At 39.9% G+C, this 17,156-nt stretch overlaps 1 protein-coding gene across 1 annotated transcript; it reads left to right on the forward strand.

The window, feature by feature from the left end:
• Window positions 1-2,326: 2,326 nt before the first annotated feature.
• gng13b (guanine nucleotide binding protein (G protein), gamma 13b) lies at window positions 2,327-16,745 on the forward strand. The gene is made up of 3 exons (XM_061847323.1): window positions 2,327-2,666; window positions 12,067-12,193; window positions 13,817-16,745. The coding sequence occupies exons 2-3, from the start codon at window positions 12,096-12,098 to the stop codon at window positions 13,920-13,922; spliced, it is 204 nt and encodes a 67-aa protein (XP_061703307.1). The 5' UTR covers window positions 2,327-2,666; window positions 12,067-12,095; the 3' UTR covers window positions 13,923-16,745.
• Window positions 16,746-17,156: the final 411 nt, after the last annotated feature.

Consider the following 17,156-nt stretch of genomic DNA (forward strand, 5'->3'; position numbering starts at 1 on the left):
AAATTAAACGTTGATGAACACTGGTCTCGGTGAGAACTTTTGTGCATGTTCAAAACTTTTTTTCCGGACAGGCGTTCTCCGCCGATTCCCAGCGATCATTGACGTTCACTAGCGTTCAAACAACGCTCTTCTGGCGCTATCTCGGTGACCATGGGTGACTACCAACGTTTCCTCAAACGCTATAGAACGTTGACCAGAACTTCATGGTGTGAAGGGGCCATAACATTCACACAAACTCAAGACAGGAAAGCTGGAGCCTAGATTCAAACCACCAACCTCAGAACTGCACATGTGCGCTAACCCCTCATCCACTGTGCTGCTTCTCGATAAGACATTCTGTGAAAAAAGTTGTGGCTAGCTGGGTGGTGATGTAATCGTCATTTCAATGTCCAACATTGTGCATGCATAATTTGTATCATCAAACAGGAGTAACAAATTGAGTTTCACTATCCAGTAATCCTAATGCTGCTACCAAATACAGTCCATGAACATTTCAACATACCGTGTGCACAGCATTCAAGCACAATCCGTATTTCGAATTTCTGATTAGCAGTTTACTGTCATACGTACAATGCGGGGTTTTTTTTGGGGTGGGGGGAGGGGCGTTGGTCTCTCAGCTTCCCAAAATAATTGCCAGTCTGTCTAACGGGATTTGATGTCAACAGAGGAGAAATGGCCATTAGCAACCCATCATGTACTGACAAGATGTGAATAATGGGGGTCCCTGCGCAATTTTCAATATGGCTTGGGCAAACTATTTCATATCGTCGGTCGCAGGAACTCACCCGCTTCTCTTGAGGATAAAAAAAAGTATCACATGAAATATGTCCCGTGATCATTGGAAAGCCATAGAGACTATCTAAAGTATGCATTTATTGGTATAGACCTCTTAATCATGTAATGCTAAACTAAAGATTTCAGATATGTAGAATGAAACCTAATGTATGCAAATTTTCGTTTTTCATGTCTCCTTTGCAAATATTTAATTATTTGTCAAATATTGTGCTACAACCTATACTGTTTATTTTCTTACTTTTTGGAGTCCATGTTTGAAATGAGAATAGCTAACTAATTAGCTAAAAACAAAAACTCCTAAATCTTAATCCTTCATCACATGACTGGGGTATGGGCAATAAAGTGTTGGCTTGAGGAGGTTCATGGAAGAACTTTGACTAAAATTTGTTTGTGAACTGTCTGTACAATATGCTTGACCTCTGATCTTACAAATGGCTTCTGGATGAAGAGACAAAACCTGGGTTGTCTAGTGGCGCACATAACTGACTTTCATAGAGTGATGGTCTATTTAAGGCGATGGATTTATGAATAGTGAATAGTCTTGGGCAAAGGAAGGCTATCTAAACTTGTTTCTCATGACTCAGAATCCTTATTCCAGAACACCTATTTTCTTAAAGAGAAGCCATTCTATTCTTCGTTTGCGTTTGTATTCTGTGTACATATACATACTGATTACAGTTGCACATATTACTGTACTCAGAAATCTAAGAGCCACGGGACGGGAGCCAAATTCACTGGATGTTTCCGCAGATGAGAAATTGAAGAGATGGATGCACATAAATGGAAACAAAAGAGTTCTGAACAAGCTTCAAAGAAATTGAAAGTCAACTTCAAGGTCAAGGTATATCCGTGTCAGCTTGCACGATCCGCCGTTGTTTGTGGACTCCATGATCCTCCACTGTTGAAAATGAAGCATGATAACACAGACTATATTTTGCCAAACCCCATGTGGACATGCCACAAAGTTTCTGGGAGAAAGTTGTGTGGACAGATGAGACGAAACTGCAACTATGAGGAAAGGAACATCAGCTCTATGTTCAAAGATGCAAAAATGAAGCATAGTAATAAATGAACACTGTCCCAACTGTGAAACATGAAAAAGGCTCTGTTAAATTCTGGGGCTGCTTTGGTGAATATGACTCTGTCTACGGTACAGAGGCATCAACATCAAAATTTACTTTATGATAGTATCGACGGAAACTGGAAGCAATTTGACTTTGGAAAGGCAGAACCTTTGATGCATCTCTTGTGTTGGATCTTTTATTGTGCAAGTGTGGATATCAGGCACTGAAAATCAAGCTTAGAGTGGCCATATTTGGGCAGAACTCTCATGTGTGGCAGTACTAGAACACGCACACATGGGCACTGATGAAAGGCAGCTCAACTTGTCTCGAGACACTGACTCTCTCTCTCTCTCTCTCTCTCTCTCTCTCTCTCTCTCTCTCTCTCTCTCTCTCTCTCTCTCTCTCTCTGTCTCTCGATCTCCATCGTTGTGTGACGCGCACACGCAGACGCACAAAGCTTCCGGCACCAGAGTGGAGCGTGCACCGCACACCAGCTGGTTAAGTTGTCCTCTTCCTGTCCTTCTCCTTCATTCTCCAACACCCCCAGCCTCCATCCCAGCAACTCTCCCACTCCCAGCCCAGACTTCCTCGCACGGCTCGTGACCGTCTGTTTACGCTGGTGACTGTGGATTTATCATTTCTTCTCACGGGAATCTTGCGAGCGGACGTAATTATCTAACATTAAACCCGCTTTGACTGCATTTCACATCGGCAGTTACAACCGTTTATTTTCTGTGGCCTCCCTTTCGTTTACCTGCACCGGTCCGAGCTGAGAAGAGCAACAGCCTCTGGGGGAGCATCAGTGAGGTAACTATGCGTCTCATTCTGCACCTGTGACAAAAGATGCGTGTTTTTGATTGACAAATTACCACAAAATCAAGGGGGGAAATACCATTAACGTGTTTCATGTATTGTAGATCATTAACAATAGAGATCTTGGATTAGTAGTTGAACAAATTAACTTTGTGCACGTTTTCCTCTGACATTTCCCTTGCATTGTTTGGGAAGAATCATAGCCATCCTTGGTTATTCAAGTAGAGGTGAATCAAGGACAAGTGGACTAGGATGAAGATGTGCAAACACTTTTACCCTTACCTTGATAGTGCATGGATGTAGTGTGTACGGGTATATCTTTCTGGACTCTCTGCCCCTCCAAGTAATTTTTTGTCCACGCCAAGACCTTTTTTTATGAGATAACTCCTGCAATATTTGTACTAGACAGCCAAAACTATTGGGACACACCCTATAGAGGAGTGCTTCCAAATTTTTTTGAGCATGGGTACAGTTATCTTACATATACTGTGCAATGACAAACTCAATGCATAACTTACTATAGCCATAGCCAAAAAAGCTGGCACATGAAATTTACATAGAAGTTGACAGAACATGTATTTGTTCTATCTGTCACTGTACATAGCTGGCATACAGTAGACAGATGAACAAAGACACTACATAATTCTATATTTGTAAATAACTCCACAACCGATGAAGCATAATCATGTGCATACATGGGACACTGGTTGGGAATCACAGCTTTATGGGCAAAGAACCATAAAATTTAAATAAATGGGGTCATAGAACACAGTGATTTCACCCGGCTAATCAACAATTCTGACGAAAAGTATACCTGACAGTGCGAATGTGAGAGTGACTGATTGTCTGTCTCAAATGTGCCCAGCGATTGACTGATGACTAGTCCAGGGTGTAGTCTTCCATCCGCCAGACGTCAGCTGGGGTAGGATGCAGTTCAGCCATGATCCTGGACATGATAAGTGGTATAGAAAATGAATAGATAGATCAGGAAACAAACTTGTATTATACCAGTATGTGAATATAATAATCCACTTCAATCATTCATCATCCACCATCACAATATGTGTGTACACAGTTTCTATATTGTTTTTTTTTTTTGATAAACTGTTATTAGGGAACATTGGTTGGTAACCTTTTGTTTGTTAAATAGTGAGCCCACTTTCAACTCCAAAAGGCTCCATTTTGTTCATTTTAAAAGATCTTGCTGATTGCAGGAGCCCAGAACTATAAATACACTGTGGCTATGGCTTGAACTACCCAAATAGTGACAGATTGTCATTTTGTTACAAAAACGTTATGATGCCATTAATAACCCATTTATAAATATTTATAAATAATTTATAAACAATGAGTACTCAATTTTTAATTAATTAGAATCTGGGCATTCTTAATTACACATATTAAGATAACATAGACATATTGTACAAGCTGTGCTTCCAACTTTGTGGAAATGCCTTGGAAAAATACCAATTTTTTCTGAAGAGGTCAGTATAAAGTTTTCCAAATGAGTGGGAGTTGTTATCTAGTTCATGCAAACAGGAAACAACTTCATATTTTCTTCCATCTTTACCTCCTATTTTTAAGAACATAATGGAGGAAGCGGAATCAGGTTAGGAATTCGCTCGAATTCCATGACGTGTATCGATCAGCTTGGATCGACAGGATTTTTTTTTTTTTCCACGTGGGCATTACCAATGTTGTGTCACGCAGCAGTAGCAGTTGCACACAGTGGATATTGTGCACCAGTATCATTTCAATCAGTTTAAACAGCAAGGAGCCTCTTGATTCTCAATCTCCACTCTCAGCTGGTCAAAGGAGCTCTGCCTGTTCCTTTCTATTTTTAGTTTCTATTTACAACGCAGTAGCTATAGCGGCAAGACGAATCTTTTCACTCAGTTTCTCTCTCTTTAGTCACTCTTCTTTGTCTAATTTTTCTGTTTTTGCTTTTGAGTCTTTTATTCACTCTCACCTGTTCATATCACATTCACCACTGGCTCACTGCTTTAGCACTTAAAGCCCTTTTCCTTTATACCACCATTAAAGTCAATATGATTTGACATAAACGGCTATGCACACACATGTGCATGTGTACAGTATAATAGTGTGATGGGGCTTGGAAGACAGCAGAATAGGAAGGGGCTAGCAGAGGTTAATCTCTGGATGCTTTTAACCCAAATCACTACGTGACCTACATACCCTCAATAAAATAACCACCCTCACTCCCTATACCCCACCCCCACAATGGCTTTCCAATGCATTAGACCTACAGGATTTAACATGCCGATATGCAATATCGCTACACATAAAACATGAAACACTTGGGCATTCCCTAATTTGCATTCAAGGAGGCACATTTAAAGCGATTCCCTGCTCGAGGGCCATTGCTGAGTGCGGCTTTTATTACCATGACAACAAGGGGTGGAGCTAGGCGCCGTGTAGTTTAAAAATAGCAAAGGAAGTTAGCATAAAGTTAGCACTTCATCACCAAGATGCCGAATTACAGTAGAACTGGATCTCAAAATGGGTTTTTTCGGAGACTCTGCGAACCAAAGGCATTTTTCCCATTCAAATGAATGGAAATAGAATTTATCAATTCCAGGTGACGGTGGGGCCTCAAATTCATTTAACCTCACATTATTTGCTGAGGACTGGGAATGGGTCCTGCTCCAAATGGTGGAAGTCTGTGAGTAATTGACACTCACCTTAAAACGTTTATTGTTGCCTTCACCGTAGATTTCACGCGACATGAGAGCACTATTTTGTTTTCTCTACACTGCATAAGTTACTTAGGGTCAAGAGGAACTGGACCCTATTCGACCTGATTTTGGCAAAAAAGGGAGACTATCTCCTGGATTGGTCAACAGACACATGGCACATACAGATCCTGAGAACTTTTGCATATTCATAACATCAGTGAGTCGTAATGGAACTCACACTGCCTTCATCTAAGTCAGGCGAGTGTAGCACTCCCCCGTAAGTGCTGCTCAACAATAAATAGCAAAATATCTCACAGCACTTTGTCGTCAACATAAGCAGTTCCCTGAAATGTGACAGTAAGATGACAGTAATTTATGTCAGTTAATAACAATGTACATCTATCTTAGAATGAATCGTACTTATGAGGATTTCCAAACACCCACCAATTTCTTATCCAACTGTGGGAATTATAAATTACGTTATCTGCACAGTCATGCAACCATTTTGGGTTATGTTGTCATAATTAAGTGAATAAGCAAATGTCTAAAAAAATTTCTTAAAATAGCACATTTTTGGCATTATTAATGGTGTTGGACTTAAGCAGGAACGTGTGACTTCCATTGATTATAAAAGTAGCAGATTCTGATCTGTGCAACAACAAAGAAGAGGAATTAAAAAAAATGCTTCTGTGGATTAATGATTAAACAGTTTGAAAGGACTAAAAATAGACAAGGAGTCTTGAGTGAGTAAGTAACTGTGGAGAACAGAAGGAGGCAGAAAACAGCTATAATGAAACGGTTAAAGTGTGAGAAAGTGAGAATACTGCTAAGGGGAACTCAGACTCATAATACACAATCTAACAGGAGAACAACAGATTTGCTCTTTGATACCACATCGAGCCCAAAAATGCACACACAGCAAACTATATATTTGCCATGAACTTGGGTGTGAGCCCAAACGTACAAAATTGTGAGTATCTTCACAAAGAACACCAAAAGGGTCAAGGGTATACCTGATCGGTGGGTGCAGTGCAGTTTTGTAGTCATTATGTCTTAGCCACCGAGTTGTAAGGTTCACTCAGTTTGTTATGGTACACATTTATCAGTACTTCTATGGGCGAGCCTTCCAAAGTATAAGACCATATTTGAGCAGGGTTTTCTTGCAGTTCCAGTTGCAGTCGTATTATTCGCCTCACTTGTATACAGACACATAGCTATTGATTGATTCGTTGATAAACAATTGTCCAGTTATGATTGAAAGTGGCGGCACACTGGCTCAGCTGGTAAAGCATTGGCCTCACAGTTCTGTGGTCCTTGGTTCAATCCCGGACCCACCTGTGAGGAGAATGTTCTCCCTGTGCCTGTGTGGGTTTCCTCCAGGCACTCCGGTTTCCTTCCACATCCCAAAAACATGCAATATCAATTGGACACTTTAATTGCCCCGAGGTGTGATTGTGAGTATGGTTGTTTGTCTCAATGTGCCCTGACATTGGCTGGCCACCAGTTCAGGGTGTACCCCACCTCCTGCCCGTTGACAGCTGGGATAGGCTCCAGCACGCCCCGTGACCCTCGTAAGGATAAGCGGCGATGAAAATGGATGGATAGATGGATGGATGGATGATTGAATATAATTATTGGGTATTGTGTGTGTTGCAGCAGGAGTATTAATGTCTCTTGTTCATGATTAATGTCACCAAAATCTGATGAACGTTAACCAAACCAAACTGAATTGGAGCAGTGGAAAAGAGCAGGAGATTGATTTGTGGATTGTCATACTTTGGATTGTTTATCTATTGTTTTTTCAGTTGGTAGGCAACTTCCTGTACGATGGAGTAGGCTGCTACCAAGTGACAAGTGACTATACTATACTCCCAATAAAATGTGATAACTATTTTCACAATAATATGTGACTATAAATTCCTATATCAACAACCAACGTCAATGTGTGCTCCCTCAGCCAAATTGCAGCCAAGTTAAGAAGAAATTGGTAGAATGTTCAATGTTTAATGCTAAAACATTAAAGGTACAACGTGTACATGGTGGAGATCATCAAACTTACAACTTTGGTTTTGTCACTACTGTTTCAATACTGCTAAGAAACAGAAGCTAACCCCTGAATCAGTTCAAGGTTGATTGGTCAGACCAGATCCAACACATGTACTGTAATTTATCCTTCAAACAAGTCAGAGTTGTAGTGATGATAACCAATCCAATATACATAAAAATAGTATTTAGAATGAAATATTGTCTCTATGGTAGCTCAGTTAACATGGGAAATATGACTAAAACTCATCCACGCATTCCAGAGCTCCAACCGCTTTTCTGCCGAGAGGCCTGAAATCAGTTCATTCGAATTTCTCAAGCTTATGTCACTAGCGAAAATCTCCGCCTATCTGGGTGCTCACAAGCCAGCGCTGTTAACATAGCAAAATGGCAGCCAGTCATAGGAAAGGGGGCGGTCTTAGTCAAATACTGACAAATGGTTATGAAACTGGGTCAAACAGAATTCAGCTGCGAGAGCGTCTTTTTCTGGACAATGTATTACAAAAGTAAGATGCTTTTTGAAATGAAATTGACACTTTTTCACTAAGTCCATGTGAGATAGTCATTCTCTGGAGGTCTACAGAGTCAAAATATGGGACCTTTAAGTTGGCTGGTTTCAAATATTATTGTAATCTAACGGTCAAGCTCTGCCATCTGAGATTTAAAGACTAACATCTGGTTTTCATACTGCTGATGTCTCCATTTCCAAAGATTTTATTGGCAAGTAAGCAATGCTTTAAGTGTGCCTCCCCACCATTGCTCACCACATTTCTCTTTAACACAAAATTTCCATTCTTCCTCAAAAAAGGCTGCTACAGAAACTAAGAATGAGAAAACCCTTGAACAAGCTTGAGACGGTTAATTAGAGAAGGGGAAAAAATAACAACGTGGGAGATAATTAGACACTGGGACAGAATACATTCATTGGTCATTGGTCACATTGTCAGATAATCTAATGAGATGCTGTGCCCAGCAAATGCTGGAAAACCTGCCAGTATAAAATGAGCACGTCTGAGGAAAAGGGTGTGACGTTAGAGTGAGTGTTAAAGCAGATGGATTGAGCAGACATGCAGAGGTGAAAGTGAAGAGATGAAGGAAGGGAAAATGGAGAAGCAGGAGATGGTGACCTATAGAGTTCGAAAGAAGAAAACATCCTCCTGTCATCTCTGGAGGACTCTGGAGGCTCCAACTGGATCTCAAGCTCTCAGGCAGGGATTGGCCATTGCCCTCCCACTCTCTCCTTTTTTTTAAACTGGTAATAGATGTGTTGTATAATAATGTGCCTCCGACTCACAAAAAGACACAAACACACACTGTCTATTCTTGTATTTCCTGTTGAGCCCCTTCATATAAGTGGTGTTCTTCATATGGAGCCAAGATATAAAAATGGAAGCACTTATCAGGTTATATACTCCTATTTTTATGTGAGAGATTTGGCTCTAAAACAAGACGCATCGAGCAGCACTCCAATGATATTTGCCTTCTTTTCGGAGGCGAAAAATCCTTTATCTGTCACTGTTAGTGATTCTGCAGAAACATGTGTTCAAGCTATTGATGTCCATTCCCAAAGGTCAGAGACGTAGCATGGATTTCTTTTTTATGATGTGCAGCTAGATTCATAAATAATGGGACATTGACACAATTCTCATCTTTTTGGCTCTAAACACCACCACAATATATATGAAATGAGTTTTTTTTTTCAGGCAAAGAAGTTGGTAAGTTATGCAATGACCAAGTCGGTTACCTGGCCTGAATCTGATTGGACAAGCATTTTACTTGCTGGAGAAAACCGTGAAAGGAAAATCCCCCGCGAACAAGCAGGAACTGAAGACAGTTGCAGTAGAGGCCTAGCAGAGCATCATTAAGAACAAAATCTGGTGACTGATTGACACAAAAAGATTTACAACCAAGTATTAAAAGGAAAGCTTGATTTATGATTGTAAGAAGTATGATTTATGATCGATTGAAAGTGTGATTTAGGATTGAGCATTAGTTAGATTGATAGAGGGCATTAAGGAGGGATTTGGTGGATAGTGAGTGTGGGTGGTGTGATTAGAAAAAGAATCCTCAGACAAAGATAAAATGGAATGGAAGTAAATCATATTTCTCAGGCGATCGCATCATTGAAAACAAAGCAGTGCATCAGCATGAGCTCATATTGGAACTTAAATCAGCTCAGCTGCTCAGCTTACAAAACTCAATACGAATATATGCTTCTTCCTCATTGTATCTAATTACAGGCCATGTATGTACATTTAAGGTATTACATTTGGGGGTTTCTCTGCTAATTTATGACCATTACAAAAGGAGAAAATATTGCATGACCCAGCATGAACACAAAAATAACTAAAGTGAAATTCAAATATGAAATGAACAAGCTCACGCAAGTGCAAACCTCTTCATATGTAGGATTACTAGTTCAGTGACAATTATGATAAGATATTTTTTCAGCGTGTGTGCTAAGTTGTTAGACATATTTTATATGTACGCAAATACGTATCTTCAGACTCTTCAGTACTTGATGCTACTCTACATGTATTGAGGTTTCGGAAAAAACACTTGGCATAAAATACAGGAAGGAAACTTTTGCCCTGACAAGACAAAGTCAGCGGGCAAGAAATTGTCATGGCCGGGGCTTGCGAACGCGACGAAGGCAAGCCAAAGACGTGCAGGACTCAAGTGCAGGGAATCAGGGAGATAAGGCAGAAGTCCAAGAATCATTAAAAAATTATATTTAACTACAAAAACAAAACACAAACTAAATATAGTCCAACAGCCAATAATCAAAGCTAAAAAGACAACCTTAAATAAAGCTAAACTGCAAACTTGACAAGACACGGCATAGAGAGACAATGGCATAGGCACGGAAAAAACATGACATCAACAACCAATGCACTGAAAGAAACCCGAGAGTTAAATACACAGACTGACAAGAAGATGACCCGCAACTGGACAAGACGTTAGTAGTTCGAGGGAGCTGATTGGTCAACATAAGGGAGGGAGGTTAGACACGGGCAGGTAGACAAAGCAAACAAAATGAGCAGACGATCCACTGAAAACTTGGAACGCAAGGAAACATAAAACGAAACCAAACAAAACAAACGCAGCCCATGACAGGAATATTCATCAGGCCGGTGGCTTGGTACACCCCAAACTTGTTGCCAGCCATTCACGGGGCACACGGAGACAGACCACAGTCGCACTCACAATCACACCTAGGGGCAATTTAGATACTCCAATTAAGGCATGTTTTTGGGATGCGGGTGGAAACCAGAGTGGCCAAAGAAAACCAAAACAAGCACGGGGATAACATGCAAACTCCACAAAGGCAGCGACAGGACATGAACCCCACTCCTCAGAGCTCTGAGGCCAACGCTCTGCAACTGCTCCACCATGCCACCCTCCATTAATTAATCCATCCATCTATTTTCTTAGCCGCTTATCCTCACAAGCGCCACAAGGAATACTGAAGCCTATCCCAGCTGTCAACGGGCAGGAGGCGGGATACACCCTTAACTGGTTGCCAGCCAATCACATAGAGCACATAGAGAGAAACAGCCGCACTCACAATCCCACCGAGGGGCAATTTAGATTGTCCAATTAATGTTGCATGTTTTTGAGATGTGGGAGGAAACTGGAGTGCCCGGAGAAAACCCACACAGGCACGGCAAGAACATGCAAACTCTACACAGGGAAGGCTGGGATTGATCCCAGGTCCTCAGAAATGTGAGGCCAACACTTTCCAGCTGTGCCACCATGCCGCTGCATTCATGACAAGTGAAAGCTTATTCCCAGGTTATGCAAAATCCTTCAACGCTATAGAGTAAGAACGGGGACTCTCGGTTACACCTGTCACCCGTCACTGAGGGTTGAGGACACTCAGCCTGGTGGCCCGGCAGTCCGGCCTACTCTCTGCCCCACCATGCCTTTCCCCTGCAGATTTGTAATGCACCACATACTTTCCCACATTCTTTAGGGTGCGGGTTGGCCCATCTTACCCTCACCAATCCCCCCAATTTTAACACACGACAGAAACATGACCACGGTACAGGAACAATGGTTGCCGTTCGGGGACCTGGGCGCTATAGCGATACAGTGGTTGGTGGGTATTCACATTTCTCTTGGTTTAACTCCGTTTATTTTGACGCTGTTCATCAGATGTCATGAAACATCTTCCTGTTCTCATTGATCACTTTGTATTCTGAGTTGCTCCCTTAATTTCAGGCAAAGAGGAAAAACTGGATGCGTGGCATTTGCTATTTTTGTCCTTCTTACTTGACACATTTTCTCACTCTTCTTCATTAAAGCAATTTGAAAGCTCGATAAATAATAATTACATTAATAATCACCAACAAATGATGCACTGAGCTGCAAATACACATATTGAGCCAAAATCTTGTCAGCTGTATGTCTTTGGTTCTAAGTCCAAATTGCCTTTGGAGCTGCAAGTTTATACAGGAGTTTTTAGTGGGTTAGCCTCTTGTGGCTGAGCTTGTTTGTGCTCAATAAATTTGACAGCCTCTATTTCCTCCCTCCTTTTGGTAGACAACAACAACGCACAGCACCAAATCACATGTACTGTACTCCTTGGTGCACTCTCTGCATTTGAAGTACTTGTCTGTCTATATTTATACTCTTGTGTTCACTGTGTGCAGAAAGACAAGTTCTAAACCAGACTGCAGTCATGGATGAGATGGACCTTCCCCAGATGAAGAAGGAGGTGGAGAGCCTCAAGTATCAGTTGGCTTTCAAAAGAGAGAAGTCCTCCAAAACAGTGACAGAGTGAGTTGATTTTATCAAGCTTCCATAGAAGAAGAATAGGTGGCCCCTTTTTAATAGATGGCACTCAATAATTAAAAGCCATCCCTCAATTAATGGCCAAATCCGTTCTCCGCTTACACAAATAAATGTCTTTCCCCACACTTGGCTTTTCCCTCTCAAGAAAACATTTTGCTACTATCTAACTGTATTAACCTTTAGACTAACTGCATTTCGACAAAGGGGTGGCTATGCTCTGTATACGAAAAATGGATACACGCTATCAATAGAAAGTGATAATGCAAGCCAGTTGCATTATTCATTTAACACCAAGGTAGCATTGTGTGACTATATACTTGGATAAGATTTAAATATGCATAAAAGCATCATATCACGGGTCAAAAGAAACTGCCCCCTCCCAAAAAGTCTCTTGGCTTTCATTAAAAGATGAGGTTCATGCTATGGTCATGAATAACTGAAAGATATTTGTTGATAAGTATCTTCCTTGTAATCGGAATTAGATTGTTAACTCCTGACCTTTGGCACAATAGATAATAAACAGTAGGTGTAAATCTCAAATCTCCAACATTTTATTGTAACTATTAAAAGGTTAATTTGAAACATAGATAGGCTGATTTCCTAGGGGTAATAAGAAAGATCAAGTAGACTGGAAGCTGCTATTGTCAAGATGCTGCATTGAAGGTCAAGTATCAACTGACATGGTCAGCTCATCAGAAGTCCTTACAGCAGCAGTATGATCAAAAGTTTCTAAGCATTTCATATGTTTCCTATTTGAAAAAATAAACAGAAATCAATGTGAGGTTGCATTGTTGTGTTTTATACTCCATAGTGTAAAATATACAAACTCTAATCTAAACATCATCAATAACAGATTCAAGTCTCAATTCCAAGCATCATTTTAAATGATATTCTAAGGGCACTGAAGCGATTACAACTGGAATGCCCTGAGAATTAAGTGACCTGGATGAATAAGAATATTCACAGCAATGTTTAAAAAAATAATTTCTCATTCTTCTCGCAATTAAACATATTGAAAAGAATTCTTTATGACTCATTCTCTCCTGATGACATGATATCATCACCAACTTCAGTAGCAACTAATATCGGACAGACCTTTTAAAAACACCACTCATTTGAAAACGTTATATAAATGTTTGTAATTATTTCTATGGGGTGTATTAACGCTTTATAGCCATAAACTATATCAAACCATATTACTGAAAATCATCGGTGTACTTGTTGTCTTCTGTTCTAGAAGAGAATCTTTATAATCTAATGCATTAAAGAATATTGTGTTGTTTTTCTGGTTGGTGAAGCTATAATGAGCATTCAGAAAACAGAACAAAAAAAAGACCCGTTCCTTAGGTGTGTGCAGTTTTACATTATTCACCTAAAGCATTGCAGTTTGTCTGCAGTTGACGATTAAATATGGTGAAACAGGATGTGTCCAACAACTGTTAAAAAAAAAGCTAAAAAAAGAAAACTGACATCTGCTCCAGTTGCTTCCAAACCCTGTGTGGCATCCTTGCTTTGTTACCATAAATGGAAAGTATGGAAAGTGCATATAAGATAGATGTGGTAATTAAGTTGCTATGGAATTTAAAACGTTTCTGTCTGTTTTTAAAGTTTGGTGAAGTGGATAGAGGACGGCGTCCCGGAGGATCCCTTTCTGAATCCTGAGTTAATGAAGAACAACCCATGGGTGGAGAAAGGAAAGTGCATCCTTCTGTAGGAGAACGCACACACCCAGCCTGTTCCCCTTTCAACTTGGCCCGCAGCACAGACCTCCAGATGCCCCTTGACCCGAGGACTCTGCCACACAACCACTCACCATGAATGTATAACAGTCCCAAGCACACACACACCCCGACAAGGCCACACAAACACGCACTGACACACACGTTTTGACTGACTGCCACACTTTTCACTGCAAGTTCACTCTTGCCACGTAAATGCATAAGGATTGCTCAACAATGATCAATACACCTACTAGATGTCCCTGTATATGACAACCTACTTATGCAGCCGCAAGGCACAATGTTTCATTCTGTCGTTGAAATTAATTTGCTTTTATTTACTCATGCTTGATGAGCTAAAATGCGCTACTAAGCTTTGGCACTGTCAGACATTGAAGTTCTGCAGGCTTTTATTTTCAATGAGAAACACAGTTTGAACCACACGCTGCTCAACGGTTACAAACTGAACCTAACTTTTTATACTCCAAAGTAAATTCTTTAGTTTAGTGGCTGACATGATGCCTTGCAGTTGAAAACGGTTATTATTTGCATCAACGGTGATGACTATCTTGGTCCACAGAATGATTCATAATAGTTGAGGCGCCCCTAATTTCCTTGAATTAATACGACATGTAAAGAGCTCATGAAAATTGTAGTGCGGACTGTTTACTTCACTCTACACCTTTTGAGGACATTTAATTCAGACATTTTTAATTAACAGTAGGGTACTTATAGTAAAGTAGAAGCCTTTTCTACAAACATGAATGTGACAGCATAACATAACGTCATCTAAGGTAACGTAAAGGCCTAGTTCAAAGTGTGTTGCTTATTAGTATTTACTAATAACTCAACCAAAATTTTCACTCGCACATTCTGTTCCAAATGAATACTAAGAGGAATTGACAATATAAATGAACTGCACTATGAAAGCCACAAGCTCTTGTGGTAGAATTTGAATACAGCACCTAAAAGTGCAATGCGTGTATATATATAAACACAGTCACAATTTTAAGCATTGTAACTGTCCACTCTTTATTTAGGTCTGTGCATAAATAATGTAGATTGTTGTTTTCAAAAAAAAAATAGAATAGTTGAGCTTCCCAAGGATACAAAAAAATATCCCACGAGACTAAATTCACTGCCTGGAATAGTGACCAAACAACCAAAGCGTTTTCCCATAGCAGGAATGAACAAATGTTTACCGTGACAGCAAAAGTAGACACGTTTACAACTTTGAAAGTTATCATCCCACAAGAGTTCTGGCTTCATACGACTTTTAAAGCATGAGTTTCCTATTTCACATTACATAGTATAACTGCATGTTGTTGTTCTTAAATGTTATTAGGTCAGAGTCTTTGTGTTTATTGTTGCTCCGGCTTTCTCCAGAGTTCAATGCTCCATCTGCTCTTTACCTATAATCCCAATGGATAACACAAACACAAACACCGAATACAAACACTGTCTGGATAGACATGTACAGCCAAACCCCTTTAACTTATTAATCGATACGCTGTTTTTTTTTTTTTTTTGAGGGGGGGTTGCTCAGTTACTTAATTTATTTATTTATGAGGACATTTTTTATTATGATGAATGCTATCACTTTCCTGTTTTATTTACTTTGTCTCTGTTTTACCTCATATCTCCAACTCGAAAAAAAAAACATTGAATCGCACGATGCAACACCTTGTCAGATCAACTACTGCCTTTGACACAATCTCCTTAGAAGAATGTAAAAACTTGGCATAAGTTTAAACAGCTAGCCTGAACACATCAACAAAACACAGATGTACATGCACACGCATACAGGCACACACAAACACACACACATTGCTTAGTGAGAATGATGAACGAGGAGGACAAGGAGGACATGGGAACCTCACATCATCTCAGTACTGTAATGACTCTCATTATAATCGCTTTTTCTCGATGACCCAGCTCCCCGAAGGCTGTTCTGTAATTGGGTGACTTTTGCACAATGAATTAATTGCAAATATTTAATTGAAAGTAGTCCATGATGTGCTAATTAATTCGTATTTGCCAACTAATCAAGCACCCACCATATTGGAAAAAATTGTACCTTATGCGTCTTGTAGAACACGCAAAAGAGGAACACATTATCAAAAAGATACTGGTCATATTTATTAAATTGTGTGACTAAAATAAAGGCAAATGGAAAAATAAAATTCTGTACCTATTTATTAAATGGTGTGACTAAAATAAAGGCAGATGGTGGCGGGAAGAAGTCCTGTACCTCAAACAGTTCACTGAGAGGTAATGTTCCGTTTTTAATTTAATGTTTTTATTAGTTCATCTAGGCTCGCTATACGATTTAACGGAACATTCAGGTGACGTCCCCACCCGTTCCCTCACTCCATGAAGACGGACTCAAAGTGGCTTCCACAGGACAAAACGTCTGAGCTCCATGTGTAGCTTTTCTAAGTGCTCTCAACCCAAACTTTTATCCAACATTTGAATTGAGCATTATGGACACCACCACTGGAAAAGCAGCAAATGCTATTTACGTGAGATGCACAGTACCTAACCTGCCCCGGGTTTTACATTTCTTCTCTCTGACTACTGTAACTTTTTAGTTTCTTTTCTTATATTCAGAACATCTCTCTGTGTATGTTACTTCTATTATAATGTCAAAATTAACTTGTCTAACCAGCTAGCCACATATTCCTTGTGAGAGTGCTTTGGAGTTCCTATTATGCATCCGACTAAGCCCAAGTATAAAGATGGCAAGCAATAAATTCATGACAATTTTTTATTGAATTTTTTTGCAAAAACATTTATCTTATTAAATAAAGTAGAAGATTTTGAGAGAGGCTTGTTTTTTGTGTGTGTGCTTTATTTTAAAATATAAATCAACACAACATGCTGGTTTCATGGGGATTACATTTAAAGCTCTGTTGACTGGCAGAGCTGAGAAGGGGGAGCCGGCAATACTCCTATAATACGTCAATAGAGTACAAAAGTTGTTACGAGTTCCATTATGAGTCAATAAATTTCCTATGAAATAAAAGTGAAGCTCTCAATGTAACGGAAGGAAAAGAGAATGGTATAGGATACAGTTGAAATAAGTTGATCAATAACATGCTGAAAGATAACAAATCTGATATTGATTGATATCTGGGTAAAGGTAAGAATCAATTGAAGGTGTGAATTCATGAATTAGACCAAAGTATTGATTTTCAAATCCTGTGGCCATTGAAGCTAAATGGTGTCCA

Source organism: Syngnathoides biaculeatus, chromosome 16 (genome assembly GCF_019802595.1).
Source record: "Syngnathoides biaculeatus isolate LvHL_M chromosome 16, ASM1980259v1, whole genome shotgun sequence".
NCBI lineage: Eukaryota > Metazoa > Chordata > Actinopteri > Syngnathiformes > Syngnathidae > Syngnathoides > Syngnathoides biaculeatus.